Genomic DNA, 16,215 nt, shown 5'->3' on the forward strand with positions numbered 1-16,215 from the left:
AGCAAGATCTATTCCAGCATCCCGGCACGCCACCAGAGGCGGAAGGGGACGCGCGGCGCAACGGGGGTGACGACACACTTAAGGCTCCGCTCTCACGTCACTTCCGGGACGCTTCCTTCGTGGAGCCTTGTGGGTAGCCGGCCGGGGTCTCCTGGCGACGACGATGGCGGGGGATGTGGGCGGTCGCAGCTGCACGGATTCGGAGCTGCTGCTGCACCCGGAGCTGCTGTCCCAGGAGTTCCTTCTCCTCACCTTGGAGCAGGTCGGGCGCGCCCGGGTGGGTGGGCCTTTTTGGGAAAGGGCTTCGGACTTGAGTTGGCCCCGAGTAATCCTTAGTGGAGAGCGGACACACCCGCCGCCGTCGCCCGTACCGCCCGGTTTGTGTCACTCTCCACTCCACACGGACCGACTAGGTCTCCCCACGTCCCTATTCGGGAAAGAGACGTCCTTACGATATCAGGAATTCCTGGGAATCAGGACTTACCCTTTTGGGTCTTTGATGGTTCCTACAGAGGAGTCCTAGGCGACCCCCGGGGCCTGTATGTGAGCAAGGGCCGGGGGAAAAGTCGTAGTAGAAATGAAGGGTAGTAATCAGGGACTGTCAGGGCTGGAAAGCATCGGAGAAATCGCCCTTTGTTTATATTCTCACCTCATTTAAAGATGAAACTGCGTCTCAGAGAAGTAAAGTGACTTATTTAAGGTGACACCATATCGCTAAATGGTGCAGGCAGGAGGAGAATTCCGGACTCCCGGCTCTCGATGCAGCATTTCCTCTTTTCGAGCTAATGTGGCCTCAGATAATCAACAAAAAATAAGACAAAAGAAGGATGAAACTGGTTTAAAGTGGTAGAGAATTACTGAAAGTGTCCTTGTGATTTTATTTTTTTAATTTTTATTTATTTATTTATTTATTTATTTATTTATTTTTAAAATTTATCTGACAGAGAGAGAGATAGCGAGAGCAGGAACACAAGCAGGGGGAGTGGGAGAGGGAGAAGCAGGCTTCCCGCCGAGCAGGGATCCCGATGTGGGGCTCGATTCCAGGACCCTGGGACCATGACCCCAGCCGAAGGCAGCCGCTTAACGACTGAGCCACCCAGGCGCTCCTCCTTGTGATTTTAAATAGCATGTTTTGTTGCTTTCCTTGTGTTTACCCCTCAGTACTCTTTCTCTAATTTCCCTAAGCCCTACTAAGTAGAATTTGTTGAGGTCTGTTACCTTTCACCTGCGGTTCTCAAACTTTTTAGGTATGTCAGAATCACCCCCAGGGCTTGTTAAAACACAGATTACTGGGTTCCATCCCCAGAGTGTCGGATTCAGTAGGTCCAGGGTGTGGCCTGAAAATTGGCGTTTTCAACGTTCTTGCTGCTAGCCCAGGGACCATAGCTTGAGAACCACCACCCTGGAGCAGTGCTTCCCAAACTAAGGTGCCTATGAATTCTCTGGGAGTGTTATCCAGGGTTCTCTCCAGGGTTTTTCCATATCTCTGAGTGAATAGAGGGTGAAAACTGATAACAAATGGTGGTCAAGTATAAGAGAGAGAAGTAATATTTGTACTTTTAAATTTTGAAGAAGAAAGTAATCGGGATAAGTTTATCAGAGGACGTAGATGGGCTTGATTTGCTAGTTAAACTCAACATAAATGTTTCCAAGCCTTTCTGAATTGCAGATGAAGAGTCCATGATCTTATTTCCATCCTCATTTTCCTTCCTAAATCCAAACTCTTTATCCATAACTACTTCTTTTCCTTATGCCACGTGTTTTCCATTATGTTGAGAGCAAATTGGAAAGTGTGGGAGAATGAGGTAATTTAGACAGGGATGGTTGGACAGTGACTGGAAGCTACTTGAAAGGACTGGTGAAAACATGAGGGGCAGGTTGTAATGATGCACTGTTATCAGTACGGTCATAAGTAAGGGGACTGCAGTGTCCATCTGTAGGGCCATTTGAAATCTTGGTAGTTGACTTCAATTTCAGAAGCATTATTAGGGAGACATGGGAAACAATATATAGGGTGAGACCTCTAGCCCACTACTTTGATCATGATAGTCACACTCTGGGTAACTTTTTGACAGCATGTAGTAATTGTTATCGTTGTTGGCTTTTTTTTTTGTCTGGTTTCCCCAGGCAGTCTCCCATTTTCAGTTTACTTCATGGATTAAGATGATGCTACTGGAAATGGTCTCCATGCCTGATCACTGGCTGACCAGTTGTGGACTACAGTCCTTGTCACGCTGAGAACATATGACATTGTCTTTTAAGATGAGGCTGAACCTAATATTTGCAGAGGTTAACCTCTGTGATACTGCTTCTTGCTGGACCATGTAGGACTGCAGTGTACTTGAAGTCCCTATAAGTCCCTATACAACTTAAATAACAAACTCATTTAAATAACATATTCTATAATTATGGCAAATACATAATAATTGTATAATAGAATTATAAATGTAAATTATGAGTTATATTAAGTTTTAAATATAAATTATAAGTAAATAAGTTATATAATTATTAAATTGTATAGTTGCAAATAAATTATAAAATATATAATTATTAAACTTTATAATTATAAAATTTGTTACTTAAGCAGGAATGTTCTACCCTGTTAGGTAGGTAGTAATTATGAAGTTTGTTATTTTGAAATTACTTTTGTTTCCTTTTCCACAGAAGAACATAGCTGTTGAAAGTGACATAAGAATAAACAAAGACAATCTCACTGATCTTTATGTTCAGCACGCAATACCGTTGCCTCAAAGAGATTTGCCAAAGAATAGGTGGGGGAAAATGATGGAAAAGAAAAGAGAGCAACATGAGATGAAAAATGAGACTAAAAGGTAATTTTTAGCAGTTCTGGTTTTTATCTTATATGACTTAACAATTTTGCTTTTCTTTTTTTTTTCTCCAGGTAAACTTAGGTAAGAAAAATTCATTTACTCAGTAACTATTTATTGAGCACCAGGCACTGTGCTTATAGCATGAATAAAACTGACAGAATTCCCTGCTCATACTCTAATTGGGAGAAACATAATTTAAAAAAATGGGTAAAATATATGGTATGTTACATAGTGATAAACATAAATGCTAAGGAGAAAAGTAAAACAGGGATACAGATTGCCATTTTAGGTAAAGTGGTCAGGAACAACCTCACTGAGAAATGACAGTTCAGTAGAGAAACCTGTAGATGGTGGAAAGCAAGCTAGCATTCCAGACAGAATACAAGAGCCTGGGTCAGAAGTGTGCCCATCATAAACTAAGAACAACAAGAGGCCATCAAGGCCAAAGTGGAGAGAATCAAGGGGAAAGTAGAGAAAAGAGGTTTACTGGAGGTGAGTAGGGGAGATTGTTGGTTGGATCGCGTAAAGCTTTGTTAGTCATTGTAAGAACTTCGGCTTTGCTCTGAGATAAGAGGCCATTGGAAGATTTTGAGCAGAGTGATGACATCATCTGATGTGCATTTTAACAGCATCACTCTGGCTGCTGTACTGAGAAGTGATTTAAGGTGGGGTGAGGGGAACAGGGAAATCATTCAGGAGGCTGTACTGTGATCCAGGTGATAGATGGTGGGGACTTCGACCGAAGTAGTGAACTTGGTAAGAAGTGGTTGGAGTCTGGATGTATTTTGGAGGTAGAACCAAAAAGATTTGCTGAATTGTGAGAAAAAAGTGGAGTCAAGACTTAAAGGTCTTTGAATAATAAAGAAATGAAGTAACTGTCATATGGCTTCAGGGACACTAAGATTTTTAAATTTCAGAAAATTTTTCATAAAACCACAAGCAAATGAATTTCCTTTTTAAAAGGAGGTTATGTTTCTTTAACAGTGATAAATGGTTTAATGAGGACAAAGTGTCCTAAGATCCCTGGGTGGGGTAGTTACTGCTTTTCCTGTGTCTATTTTATCACAAGTGGGTGCTATTGATTAATTACTGAATTTATTTTTAGAGCCTTCTGTTTGTAAGGTACTGTCATTGGCAGCGCACCAGTGATTGTGGGAGAAGGTGGAATGAGGGCTGAGGGTGAGGGAGAATGCTGGCTCTGAGTTGATGAGGGGTGTTAATCTCTAGTTACAAAGAAGAACCCATTATTGATAGAGTATTCCCCAAGTATGAAAACAGTTGAAGAATATAACATGTATGCTCATAGGTGTTTGGAAAAGAAAGTGTCTTTTGATCAGGAACACATTCAGTTCAGATTGGGCATCATTTTAGCTTGATGGTTATATATTGGTACAGGCTACATATTAGTGTTAGCTTTTGTAAATCTGTGGATTATGCCAAATACATCTTCATTTTACTTTTGTTGATTCATTTTTTTTTTTTAAGATTTATTTATTTTAGAGAGAGAGCGTGGGGGGGGGGCGGGGCAGAGGGAGAGAGAGAATCCTGAAGCAGACCCTGAGCTGAACACGGAGCCCAGAGCCCGATGGGCTCCATTCCAGGACCCTGAGATCATGACCTGAGCTGGAACCAAGAATTGGCCACTTAACCGGCTTTGCCACCCAGGCACCTCTTTCTTTTGTTGATTCTTAATAAAGTATTTTCTTCTTGATCTGCACATTCAGGCACATTGTCCTAAGCAAAGCTTCAAATCTGTTACTTCATATGACAGTCCCTTTAAGCTCCTCAGTATCCTTTTGGAAAGGATTTGTGACACTTTTTTTTTAAGATTTTACATATTTATTTAACAGCACAAGCAGGGGAGCGGCAGGGGGTGGGAGAAGCAGACTCCCCGCTGAACAGGGAGCCCAACGTGGGGCTTGATCCCAGGACCCTGGGATCATGACCCAAGCTGAAGGCAGAGGCTTATTAACCGTCTGAGCTACTGAGGCACCCCGGATTTGTGACTTTTTGAAAAAAATGACAAATTTGACTCTTGACTCAAAACATTAAAGCTGGAAGGATCTAAGACATCGTCAGGTATTGTTGAATTAGAGAAGTGTTGTGATGTGCCCCAGGTCACATAGAGCTAGGCCCAGATCAACAGTGCAGTGCTTCTCAAACTTCAGTGTGCCTCTGGGATCTTAGGTTGAACTCTTACAAGCTGATGAGCCCTGCTCTCTCTGATGAGCCCTCTGTTTCCCTTCCATAGCGGCAGTGTGTATATGGGAAACTCATTTTATATCTTCTACCAGATGATGTTCAGTGGTGACCTAAGAATTGGTGAGTTTGGCCAGTCACCCAGGATCTGGTTAAAATGCAGATTCTGAGTCAATACAGGTTGAAACCCCAGATTCTGCATTTCTTATCAGGCTCCCAAGGTGATGATTATGCTGCTGGTCCATCGACCACACTTTGAGTAGCAAGGCTGAAGTGTTCTTCCTAATAACTGACTGCTCAAGTTCTTGTTACATGTTTAATTAAAAGGTTTCCCCCCCCCCATAAATCTGTTGTTTCACTTGAGGTATAATGAATAGTGGACAAGTGAATGCTTTTATTATTTATCTTTCTGATTCAGAGTGGAAATTACGTTTTCAGAAGCTAAAATGAAGACTTGCCAAATTTTAAAATTAACATTACACAAATGTTATAGGTAGAATTTAGAGAGTGCCTTGGCTTTAGAGACCATTGATAAATAGAATAGAATGTTTTCATTGTAGACTATGACTGTGGTAGTCTTGCTATAGCTTTATAGTTCATTATCCTTTTTAAATAATAACTGATACACATAGTCAGGATAACCCTATCAATTAGATGGGGTGGTTTTTAAAACTTAAAATTTTTTTTAGTTACTAGGAAATCTTATTTTAAGTTCTAGGGTTAATTAGTTGATGTTTTAAAAATAATCTATCTTGTGTGTACGTTAAAGCTAACCTAAGTTTCTTGTTAATAAGTATCTTATACTTTGAAGCATTAGAAAATTATCATTTCATTTAGGGTGAACATAGAATATTTCATTCCCAGTAGTCCTACTTAAAATAGATCAGTCTTACCAATAAATGTTTTCTCGTCATTGTTTTAGCTTTGAGTTCCTGCAGACGGTTTGCCATTTTTTGCAGATGGTATTTTTCAAGAATGCATCTCTTTGATTTCAGGACTAGCACTGTAGATGGGTTAAGAAAAAGACCCCTCATTGTGTTTGATGGAAGTTCAACAAGTACAAGCATCAAAGTGAGAAAGACAGAGAATGGAGATAATGACCGACTCAGGCCTCCCCCTCAGGCAAGCTTTACCAGTAATGCCTTTCGAAAATTGTCAAATTCCTCTTCAAGTGTTTCACCCCTAATTTTGTCTTCCAATTTGCCTATGAACAATAAAATGGAACACAATAATAATGACACTAAACAGAACCATGACTTAACGCATAGGAAAAGTCCTTTGGGTCCTGTGAAGTCCCCACCTTTGTCCCCTGTTGGAGCTACTCCCGTGAAGTTAAAGCGAGCGGCCCCTAAAGAAGAAGCTGAGGCTGTGGTAAGTGCGGGGCGGCTTCCGTGCTAGGAAGAGAGAGGCATGGAGGAGTCTCTGAGCGGGTAGCGGAGCTGGGGTGGGCGAGCTGGGCCACAGGCAGGTCTTGAACTCTTAAATGGTCTCTTTCGTGTCCTTTCTGACTCTTTCGTGTCCTTTCTCCTGTTGACTTTGGCAATTATAAAATCCATGATGATAAGTTAACGTTTTTTCAAGTCCACTCAATTTATTTCTGCTTAAAATGTCTTAGGCACTTTTCCTAGACTTTCTCATTTCGATCCTTTAACCATTTTTGGAACTAAAAGAGAAAAATAATTCTTGTTAGTAACGCTCAGAATGTTAAGCGATTTGTTGAGTCATATATTTATTAAGTAGCATTTGAGAGCTTGACCTTCAGTCTGTCTGTTTTACATTTACCTTAAAACCACACTAGAGTGTTCAGGATTTATCATGGACCTCCCCTTCCCCTCAAATTTACCTGTCCTTGGAGGGATAGGGGAAATTTGGGAGATGTACTGTGTTAGACTGTATTATAGTTAAGCATTTGGATGCTTGGATTTCATATACTGGCAAATTTGGTACAGATAGGCAATAAATTTAGAGTTTATTTAGAGTTTAATTTATGAGATGGTATATATATGTATATGTATATATACGTGTGTGTTTATACATACATGTGTATACATGTATGTATTATATGTATATACACACAAACACATAAACCTACTTGATTCTTCCCTATGCTCCTCAGAAAATGATTTTTACTTTTTTTTTTTTTTTTTTTAAAGATTTTATTTATTTATTTGAGAGAGAGAGAATGAGAAATAGCACGAGAGGGAAGAGGGTCAGAGGGAGAAGCAGACTCCCTGCTGAGCAGGGAGCCCGATGTGGGACTCGATCCCGGGACTCCAGGATCATGACCTGAGCCGAAGGCAGTCGCTTAACCAACTGAGCCACCCAGGCGCCCATGATTTTTACTTTTAAACATCCAGCGGTTTTATAGGTTTTATTCCTTGTCTTAGTCTGTTTAGGCTGCTATAACAAAAATAATACTGACTAGATGACCTGCATAACAGACATGCATTTCACACAGTTCTGGAGGCTGGGAAGTCCAGAATCAAGGTGCTGGCATGTTCAGTGTCTGGTGAGGGTCCACTTTCTGGTTCATACTTGGCTGCTTCCCGGTGTGTTCTCACGTGGTAGAAGGGGCAAGAAAACTCTCTGAGGTCTCTTTTCTGAGGACCCATTCATGAGAGCACCTCCCTTGTGATTTAAGCACCTCCCGAAGACCCTACCCCCTAATACCGTCATGTTGGGGATTAGGTTTCAACATACGAATTTTGAGGGGACACACGCATTCAGTCTATAGTATTTCTATGGTATACTTTGACATTATTATCCTCTTAGAATTGTGTGTCAAAGGGATCAAAACTCAGAGTAGTTCAGACATTCTAAAATAGTAGAAAGAGGACTACTGTAAATCTGGCCAGTGCTTAGTTCTTCCATTAGTTCATCTTTTCAGCTACCCTGTGACATGGCACAGTACTTTTTCTTATTTCACAGATGAGGAAATAGAAGCTCAGAGTTTAAATAAACTTGTCCAGGGTTTCAGAGTTAGTAAGTGGCTAGGCTGCAGTTTGAATACGGACCCATTTGACCTCAGTGCATGAACTTCTAATGACACCAAGCTGCCTCTCTACTTACTTCAGTCACTTTTGTGGGAAGGAGGAGGAGGGTGTCGGTGGGGAAGGGAAAAAAAAGGAAGAATAACCTAGACCTCAAATATTAAAATAAGAGCCTCGAGGATCTTTTTTTCGGTCTCTTAAAACACATCTTTCTACTCAGAAACATTTTACTCTTTCAGAGGTGTGATTTTACTGTTTTCTTACTAGTAGTAAGATCTTGGATTGTGAGGTTGAGGAAGGCGATGGGGTAGGCAGGGAAGAAGCAGGATCTGGAGTCCTCAGTGGTTTTCAGTTCTGAATGCACTTTAGAATTACCTGGGGGAGCTTCCAGGCAGAAGTCAGAGCCTCAACCCCCTCAAACCCAGACAGAAGTCAGAGCCTCAACCCGGCCACCTTGTGTGGATTCTGACTTAATTGGTTCTGGGATAAGGCTCAGGTCTGGGCATGTTTATAAGTGCTGTGGGTGATTCTAATATGCAAACATTTGAGAACCACAGTTGGAAAAAATGGGTAGCGGGGGAGACTTGCTTTTTCACTTAATCTCCTAAAATCTCCCACCAGATGGCAGCAGTGATCTACCATTCGTTTATTAGTAGTAAACTTTGGTGGTTTAAACTGCTCATTTCAAGCTATCCTCTGACATTTCTGCAAGTATAAACTGGTCTCTGTTCATGTCTTTTCAGAATAACCTGAAGCCCCCAGAAGCAAAGAGGAAGATACAACATGTTACATGGCCCTGAAGGAAAGTTTCCAAAAATGTAAATATAACTGTAACTGTAGTTTTTCAAGCAAGTTCACATATATTGACAGTATTTACAGAGATCCTGATTATTGTGGAATTTTCTTAAGAGGTTTAAAATTAGGTTTAAAATAATAGTCTTTCCTTTCCCCTTCCTCCCTTCCTCTTTTTTTTTTTTTTTAAATTTTTGCCTTTTGTGCCCTTTTTAGGAAAGGATTTCTTTTTAAACAGATGACTTAGTATAAGTCATTTATATTGATCCTAGTCAATCATTAGCTGCAAGTCTGATATAAAGCATCTGATGAATTTTAGGAATTATTTTCATTACTCTGTTTCAGTGTTTGGGGAAATTTGAGATTTTGTTTAAACTCAAAATATTTTAGAAGTTCACAATTTTTATTTCTTTTCCCTAGCAAAAGAATTTAACAGTTTATCCCAATATTTTAGTAAATACTGCCAAACTCCTCAAGGTTCACCAAGAAAAGCATATTTGTAGTGCTGCCAATAAACTATTCAGAATATACAGATGAAATTGCTGTTCTTTAAGTGCTTACATTGCTTATTCCCATAAAAATCAAAAGGGAAATCAGTGCTTGCTGTTGCTCCTTCCCTTGAAGTCATAGGAGAATTGGTCTATTAGGAATCGACTGGTCAGTCTCAGAGCTGGTCCACCCTTTAAGATGTCCTTGTCATGCAGCAGTCCTCACTACTCTTTTCATGAGCAGTCTGTGATCCCACTCTGGGAGCTCAGGTGTCACTCCTTCCTAGGAGCTTCATCCTTTCAAAAAGAAACCAACTTTAAAATCTTCAGGTGAGGTAGTCATGTCTGAGGTGGTACCTGATGGCAGAAGGTTTAGAGACTAGGAGGAGGGGGATGGAATTCCAGCACTTGAGAGAGTCCAGGAGGGATAGCGGTGGGGAGAGAGGAAGCTTAGCATGATCTGGAGTAGGCAGAAGAGAAGATGGCCGAAGCCAGCAGTCACTGCAGAATGACCGCGTAGGAGACGAATACCAGCCAGACGGGGCTCCCTGCTGGGGTAACAGGCAGCTTCCCACAGGGCTGCCACACACACAGTACCCACTGAGGTCTTGGGTTAAAGCAGTGTTATCATCCCAGTCGTATGATGGAAGTCAGTGGGAACATAGGATATACCTTAGAGCCACACGTCCTCCTGTCCACTTTTTTGCCTTGTATTTCTAAGTGCAAAGGATACTTTATACTTTTTTCCTTATATGACTGATCTTCAAATTGGGGTTCTCCTTTTCATTAACTTTTTACAGCAGTCTCATGATTCTTTTGATTTGTTAAAACAAGTATTTTAGTTCAGCTATTAAATAGCCTTACAAAAAATTCATTCAGCTTGTCAGGTAAGTACTGTACTAAAACTTGAACCCTACAGTTTTTACCCATTCTGCCTTTATCCAGACTATAAATCTGTACAGATAAGACAAAATTGATACATACTCTGTGTTGCATAAATTACTGATGTTATGCCAGATGAGTGAATATATAGTTATCTGCAGTGCTGATATGTGTGATATTACTGAAGGACAACTGTAACCCTCTACAGAACTGTATATTAAGGAAGATTTTAAAAGTACAGATTTTAGGGTAGGATGACAAATTATATTTGATAATTCGGTTGTCCCTTCTGCTTTCATCTGCATTTCTCTCTTAGTTAAGAGAGAGTTAGCCATTTGACAGTTTCACGTCAGTGGAAACTTTTTAGTTACTCAATAAAATTAATTTTTAATTTGTATATTTAACTTACAGAGTAGGTTGGTAATAACAGCTGAACTGTGTAACATTGTTGCTTCAAATTGAAGTTTATATTATGAACATTCAGAATCAATGCTAATAGAGCAGCATATTCTTGAGCTATTTTGCGTTTGAAATGTGGAGAAGTGCTAAACCACGTACTGTGTAGTACGTAATACCGACATCTTAGAGCGCTGTGCCTTCTCCAGGTGTATAGATAGAGCTTGTCTTGAAATGTCTTCCTCCACTTGATGAAGCCTCCCGAATGATGGGACTCTGAAGCAGAAGTGTCGGGAATCTTAGGTTTTGAAGGGTTGCTGTGCTGTGCTTTGAAGTTTAGAAGGACTCGATTTGAATGGCAAACAGCTTTGGAATACCCTCAACTCACTAGCATGGGTTAATGTTGTTGCTACTGATTTCATATTCCAACAGAGCCACCTTTTTTTATTATCTCGGTAGGCAACTGAATGGTCAAGTCAGTGAGTGAGTGGCTTCTGAGGTGTAGTTACAGGCACTTTACTACTTCCTGCCATTGGCAGGTGGTCTTGTTCTTTTCTTTCCCTTCTTCTTCGTCCCCCGTTTTCTTTTTTCTTACTCCCTTCTCCCATATTTTGACTTTCTTTGCTTCCATTCTCCATCCTCCTTTCTGCAGACCCTAAGCATCAGGCTTAGGTTTGTACATCCTAATGCTTGGCCCTATCCATTCATTGAGGAGTGAAGACAGGATGACCCCGGGTCCTCTTACATTTGAGGGATCATAGACTGCTGTGTGAATTCTGGAAATCTCAAGCCCCTGCAGCACCAGGGGCCCTAAATTGCTTCCCAGTGGCTGTAAAGGCAGTACAGTTTACCAAAATAGCTTTATTAATCTCGACAGCTACCAGGCACTTTGGAAAGTTGGTTCAACTACTACTATGGGGCCATAATATTTTTGCTAGTATTAAAATTCTTCAGAATTGTAATTATTATTTGAAATAATATTTTGGTTGACTTAAGTTTTGAGCGAGGATTCTAAAACTGGTCTAGAGACTCACTCAATAGCAATGACCTTTTTAAAAACTTACATTAAGTAAAACTGCCAGTAGATTAAATCATATGTATCTAAGAGCTTCCTCTATTTACTACTGTGCCACTTCAGTAATTTTTAGAGGCTACAAAATGGTCAAAATGTTTTTAAGTGTGCTCTTTTATTAAATGCTTGTGCAGGTTTTGTAATTCAGTACAGAAAGTTTAACCTTGTAATGTACATTTTTGTATGTAAAAGGTCTTTTAAGTAGCCTTAGCCTTATTTAAATAAACTGAATAAAATTATTGAGTAGATCTGTCATTCATAAAAAAATAAAATGGAAAAACATTCTGTAACGACTTGATCTCTTTTTATTTGAGCAGACAATATGGTGGAAAAGTGTTATGCTTTATAGTACAACCTTCTGTACCAGGATTGATTGGGATCAGGCATGATGCCAGTCGTCTGGCCACGTCTCAGGGCCCCCACTGTGAGGCGGTGATGGGCTAGAGTGGCCCAGGGTTTGGATAGCTTGAGGCCACAGGGACTGCCACACTGACTGCCACAATGCTTTGATGGGTGGAAACAAGTCCCTCGAACCTTATCCCGAGTGAGTTCTCTTACACACTGGAGCAAACCAGAGGTTCAGTTGAAGGATTATTTATTTGTGTCTGGGGTGGTCTTTAAAAAGTATACTTCTAAACTGGTATGTTAATGTTGGAGACTGAAGCCCTAAATTTACTGACTTGGAAACATTGCAGCTTACTTTCTACCTTGAATTTAAAAAAATAGGTCATTTTTTTTCTGTCTGGACAAAAATTATTTTCATTGTTTTTACTAAAGCACTTTTTACTTGAAGTGCTTTGCTCTTCCAGTTTTTGTTAAACCTAGTTGTCTATCCTATTGTGGCAGGAAAAATAAAGATGTGAGTTAATTACGTTCCTGCTCAGTGAAATAATGGATAATTGTAATGACAGAAAAACCAAGAAATGAAATAGAGATAGGGAAGGGAGGGTGAAGAGCTACTTTAAATGTAGTGGTTAGGATAGGCCTCTTTGAAGAGGTTATTTTTAAGGGGAGACAGTTTTGGAAAGCTATGAGGAAAAGCATCATATATATGGTAGATTTTAAACGTTTACATAATTTGTTGCTCCTTCCATCAGATACGGAGTCTGTTTCCCACTGCTTGAATATGGACTGGCCTTGTAATTTGCTTTCATCAAATAAATGCTTCTTTCACTCTGGAACCCTTCCTGCAGCCACCTGAAAAAGCCTGCTAGAAAAACATCAGCAAACAGCACTAACCACCAGATGTGACTTAGCCCCTCATCCCCACACTAGCTGCCAGCTGACCACAGCTCCATGAGTGTCCCAGGTGAGGCCAGACCAAATATCTGACTCAGAACATCCTGAGTGAACAGAATAGGGGTTGTATTAAGCCACACTAAGTATTGGGGATGGTTTGCTACCCTACCCAGCATTAGATAACAGATACCAGACAAGAACAGAGTGAAAGCCCTAAGGCTTAATAGGATTTGAGAACAGAAAGAGCGTGTGGCTCCACAGTCAGTGAAAAGAGCCGGGAGAATATATAAAATGAAGCCAAAGCAGGGAGGCAGGAGCCAGATTATTTAGGATCTTACCTAGGCCATGGTAAGGACTTTTGATTTGATCCTACAAGCAGTTGGAAGCTGTTAACTATGTTCAGACTTAACCAAGCATTTAGTTTAACCATAGGACAGAAGTAAGACTAGCTAAGTAAGTATATGATAGCCCTGAACTTTTTTCTCTAGTAAAATTATCCAAGTTTTTTCGTTTTCTTTTTCAGTTTATTTGAACTAAAATATTTATATTTCTTCGACAAATGTTAGGAGACTAAAACACCAATTATGCCAAAAGATATTTTTCATAACTATAGAAACACTACATCTAGCTAAGCTTTTTGTTAAATCTGTCCTGCTATGTAGTTTTCTAAAATAAGCTTTAAAAAAAATAAACCTTTTATTTTAGGGAAGTTTGAGATTTGTAGAAAAATCACCAAGATAGTACAGAGAGTTCCCATATACCACACACCGAGTTTCCCCTGTTACTGATATACATTAGTATGGCACGTTCAATGGAAGTGAATCAATACTGGTACATTATTGTTAGCCAAAGTCTGTAACTTTACTTGTATTTCTTTAGTTTTTACCTAATGTTGTTTTTCCATCCCAGGGTCCCATCCAGGACACCACCTTATATTTAGTCATAACTCCTTAGACTCCTCTTGGCTGTGACGGTTTCCCAGACTCTCCTTGAATTTTTGATGACCTAGATCTCAACTGACAGAGCAAGGAAATATATATGTGTGTATACTAACCCTATATATACACGTCTGTAAATATTTCTATATATAACTATCTACAGTAAGCTAAACGTGAGTTCATATTGGTGTCTCCAAGTCAAATCCATTACCATGTGGATCATTCTAGACTTCCCTTTCTTGTCTGTAACTTCCCACCCCAACAATCCACCATCCACTTACTTCTGATGAGATATGTATGGAATGTCCCTCAGTTTGAATTTGTCTTAATGTTTTTTTCATGATTAGACCGGGGTTATGGAATTTGGAGGGAACATCGCAGAGGTAAAATGCGACTTTCATCCCATATTAAGGGTACATACCATCAACGTGACTTACTGCTTACAATGTACAAAGGGTCACCTGGCTGAGGTACTGTGTCAGTCGGGTTCATATAGAGCTACTCTTTTTCCTCCTCTTTCCACTGTATTCTTTGGAAGGAAGACTTGAGTAGGGAATTACGCTCCACCTTATGGGCCAAGTATCTACATAAATTACTTGTAATTCTGTGCAGATTTATCTATTTTCCTTTATTTAATTAATAAGTTATGTCAGTGTGGACTCAGAATCTTATTCTTTGGGTTATAATCTGATGCCTTTTTCTCAAATTGTTCCAGCTTTGGCCGTTGGAAACTCAAGTTGGCTCCTGTGTCCCTTTAACTTACCTCATCATTGTGGTTTCTTTGGAGCACTTCCGTACTTTCTAGCACTTCCAGATGCTCCAGGTTCATCTTATATATTTCCTGCCCCAGTCCTAAACCCAGCCACTTCTCCACAGAGCCTTGGTTCCTTTTACTGAAGAATGGTATTAGAAAGCAAGATCTGGAAGCTAGGAGTGGGGGTGTCATTGCTTCTAGATCTCAACTGACAGAGCAAGGAAATATATATGTGTGTATACTAACCCTATATATACACGTCTGTAAATATTTCTATACATAACTATCTACAGTAAGCTAAACGTGAGTTCATATTGGTGTCTCCAAGTCAAATCCATTACCATGTGGATCATTCTAGACTTCCCTTTCTTGTCTGTAACTTCCCACCCCAACAATCCACCATCTACTTCATTGTTCAATTCCAGTACACAAGTACAGCAACTTTAGAACTGTTAACCTGGACCCATGTACCAAAAACTTTTATCAACTGGAGCACAGTGCTTATGTATGATTCCTTTTGCCTTTATTTTTACACATTCCTCTCACTTCTAGTGTCATTTAAGTCATATGGCTTAAAAAATATGTTTGCAGTTTTACCATTTTAATGAAAAAGAGAATGTCATGATAGCTTTTCTCTATTAATCACAAACAAAATAAACTCCCTGGAAAAACATCTTTCATTCAATAGGTGTTTATAGTATTTTCACATTCTTAATAAGGAATTGGAATAAGACATGGTCCCTGCTCTCAAGGGGCTTTATCCTTTTATTAATCTCAATTGTTTGAGTTTAAATATTCAAATAATTTGAGAAGGAATCTGAAGAACGTTGAATAATTTAAGTCAACAGTATCTATGTACTAATTTACTTGTTATGTTTTTAATTCCTTGAAACCTGAGGAAGCCAGCCCAAAACAGAATGGATTTTTCTTTTAGAAGATCTCCTCAGAACCTGGGGGATTTTTTTAAAAAGATTAATTTACATGACCTCTGTTTATTTGAAACATAAAAATATAGGACAGTGTTGGATTGGGTAGTTGAAGGCCCCACATGTGCAGGTGTGGCCGTGCATGGGCGGGGACGGGGTGGGGAAGGGCGAGGCCTGAGCAGGAGCCTCTCCTGTTCTCTGACCTCCCTGCCACCTCTCTGATGGGGAGGAGAAAAAGGGCAGAAGCAAGAGAGGCTCAGGTTTTGTGTGTGGTTTTTTGATAGCTGACCTATATTCGTTTCAGGTGTACAACATAGTGATAGACAATTATGTATATTATAAAACACTCACAATAGGTATAGTCCCCATACAAAGTCATTACGTATTATTGACCGTATTCCCTGTGCCGTAATTGTATCCCCATGACTGACTAACTTCGTAAGTTTGTACCTCTTAGTCCCCTTCACCTATTTTCCCCATCTACCCACTGGCAACTGCCCATTGGGATCTATGAGTCCGTGGCTGGTTTTTGTTGCTGTTTGGCCGTTGGTTTTGGTCCTGGGAGATTTTTTTTTATTCGTAGGCTTCTAATTGTGTCACTGCTAATAGGTGTCTGGGGATGAAGTTACACTGCTCTTATTTTGTAACAGGGTTTTATTTGTTACTCCGTTTCTTTGCCAATCTTAAAAAGGTCAGTTTCTTAGTTTA

At 40.0% G+C, this 16,215-nt stretch overlaps 1 protein-coding gene across 4 annotated transcripts; it reads left to right on the forward strand.

The window, feature by feature from the left end:
• Positions 1-13,945, forward strand: C8H2orf49 (chromosome 8 C2orf49 homolog). Of its 4 annotated transcripts, XR_003524747.1 has the most exons (6): positions 1-262; positions 2,665-2,831; positions 6,026-6,401; positions 8,764-8,838; positions 12,748-12,959; positions 13,799-13,945. XR_003524747.1 is itself a non-coding variant. In XM_027622747.1 (5 exons), the coding sequence occupies exons 1-4, from the start codon at positions 164-166 to the stop codon at positions 6,380-6,382; spliced, it is 477 nt and encodes a 158-aa protein (XP_027478548.1). In that variant the 5' UTR covers positions 5-163; the 3' UTR covers positions 6,383-6,401; positions 8,764-8,793. The 4 variants fall into 4 exon arrangements, 3 of the variants coding, with proteins under 3 accessions (XP_027478548.1, XP_027478546.1, XP_027478547.1); XM_027622747.1 differs by lacking the exons at positions 12,748-12,959; positions 13,799-13,945 and having other exon boundaries at positions 5-262; positions 6,026-6,152; positions 6,299-6,401; positions 8,764-8,793; XM_027622746.1 differs by lacking the exons at positions 12,748-12,959; positions 13,799-13,945 and having other exon boundaries at positions 6-262; positions 6,026-6,152; positions 6,279-6,401; positions 8,764-11,935.
• The last annotated feature ends 2,270 nt before the right edge of the window (positions 13,946-16,215 follow it).

Source organism: Zalophus californianus, chromosome 8 (genome assembly GCF_009762305.2).
Source record: "Zalophus californianus isolate mZalCal1 chromosome 8, mZalCal1.pri.v2, whole genome shotgun sequence".
Lineage (NCBI taxonomy): Eukaryota > Metazoa > Chordata > Mammalia > Carnivora > Otariidae > Zalophus > Zalophus californianus.

Bases quoted from the DNA above. Each gene is read 5' to 3' on its own strand.
- C8H2orf49 (XM_027622745.1), top strand. From the start codon at position 164: ATGGCGGGGGATGTGGGCGGTCGCAGCTGCACGGATTCGGAGCTGCTG. The intron at 263-2,664 runs GTCGGGCGCGCC...CCTTTTCCACAG, and splicing joins TTCTCCTCACCTTGGAGCAG to AAGAACATAGCTGTTGAAAG. The intron at 2,832-6,025 runs GTAATTTTTAGC...CTTTGATTTCAG, and splicing joins ATGAAAAATGAGACTAAAAG to GACTAGCACTGTAGATGGGT.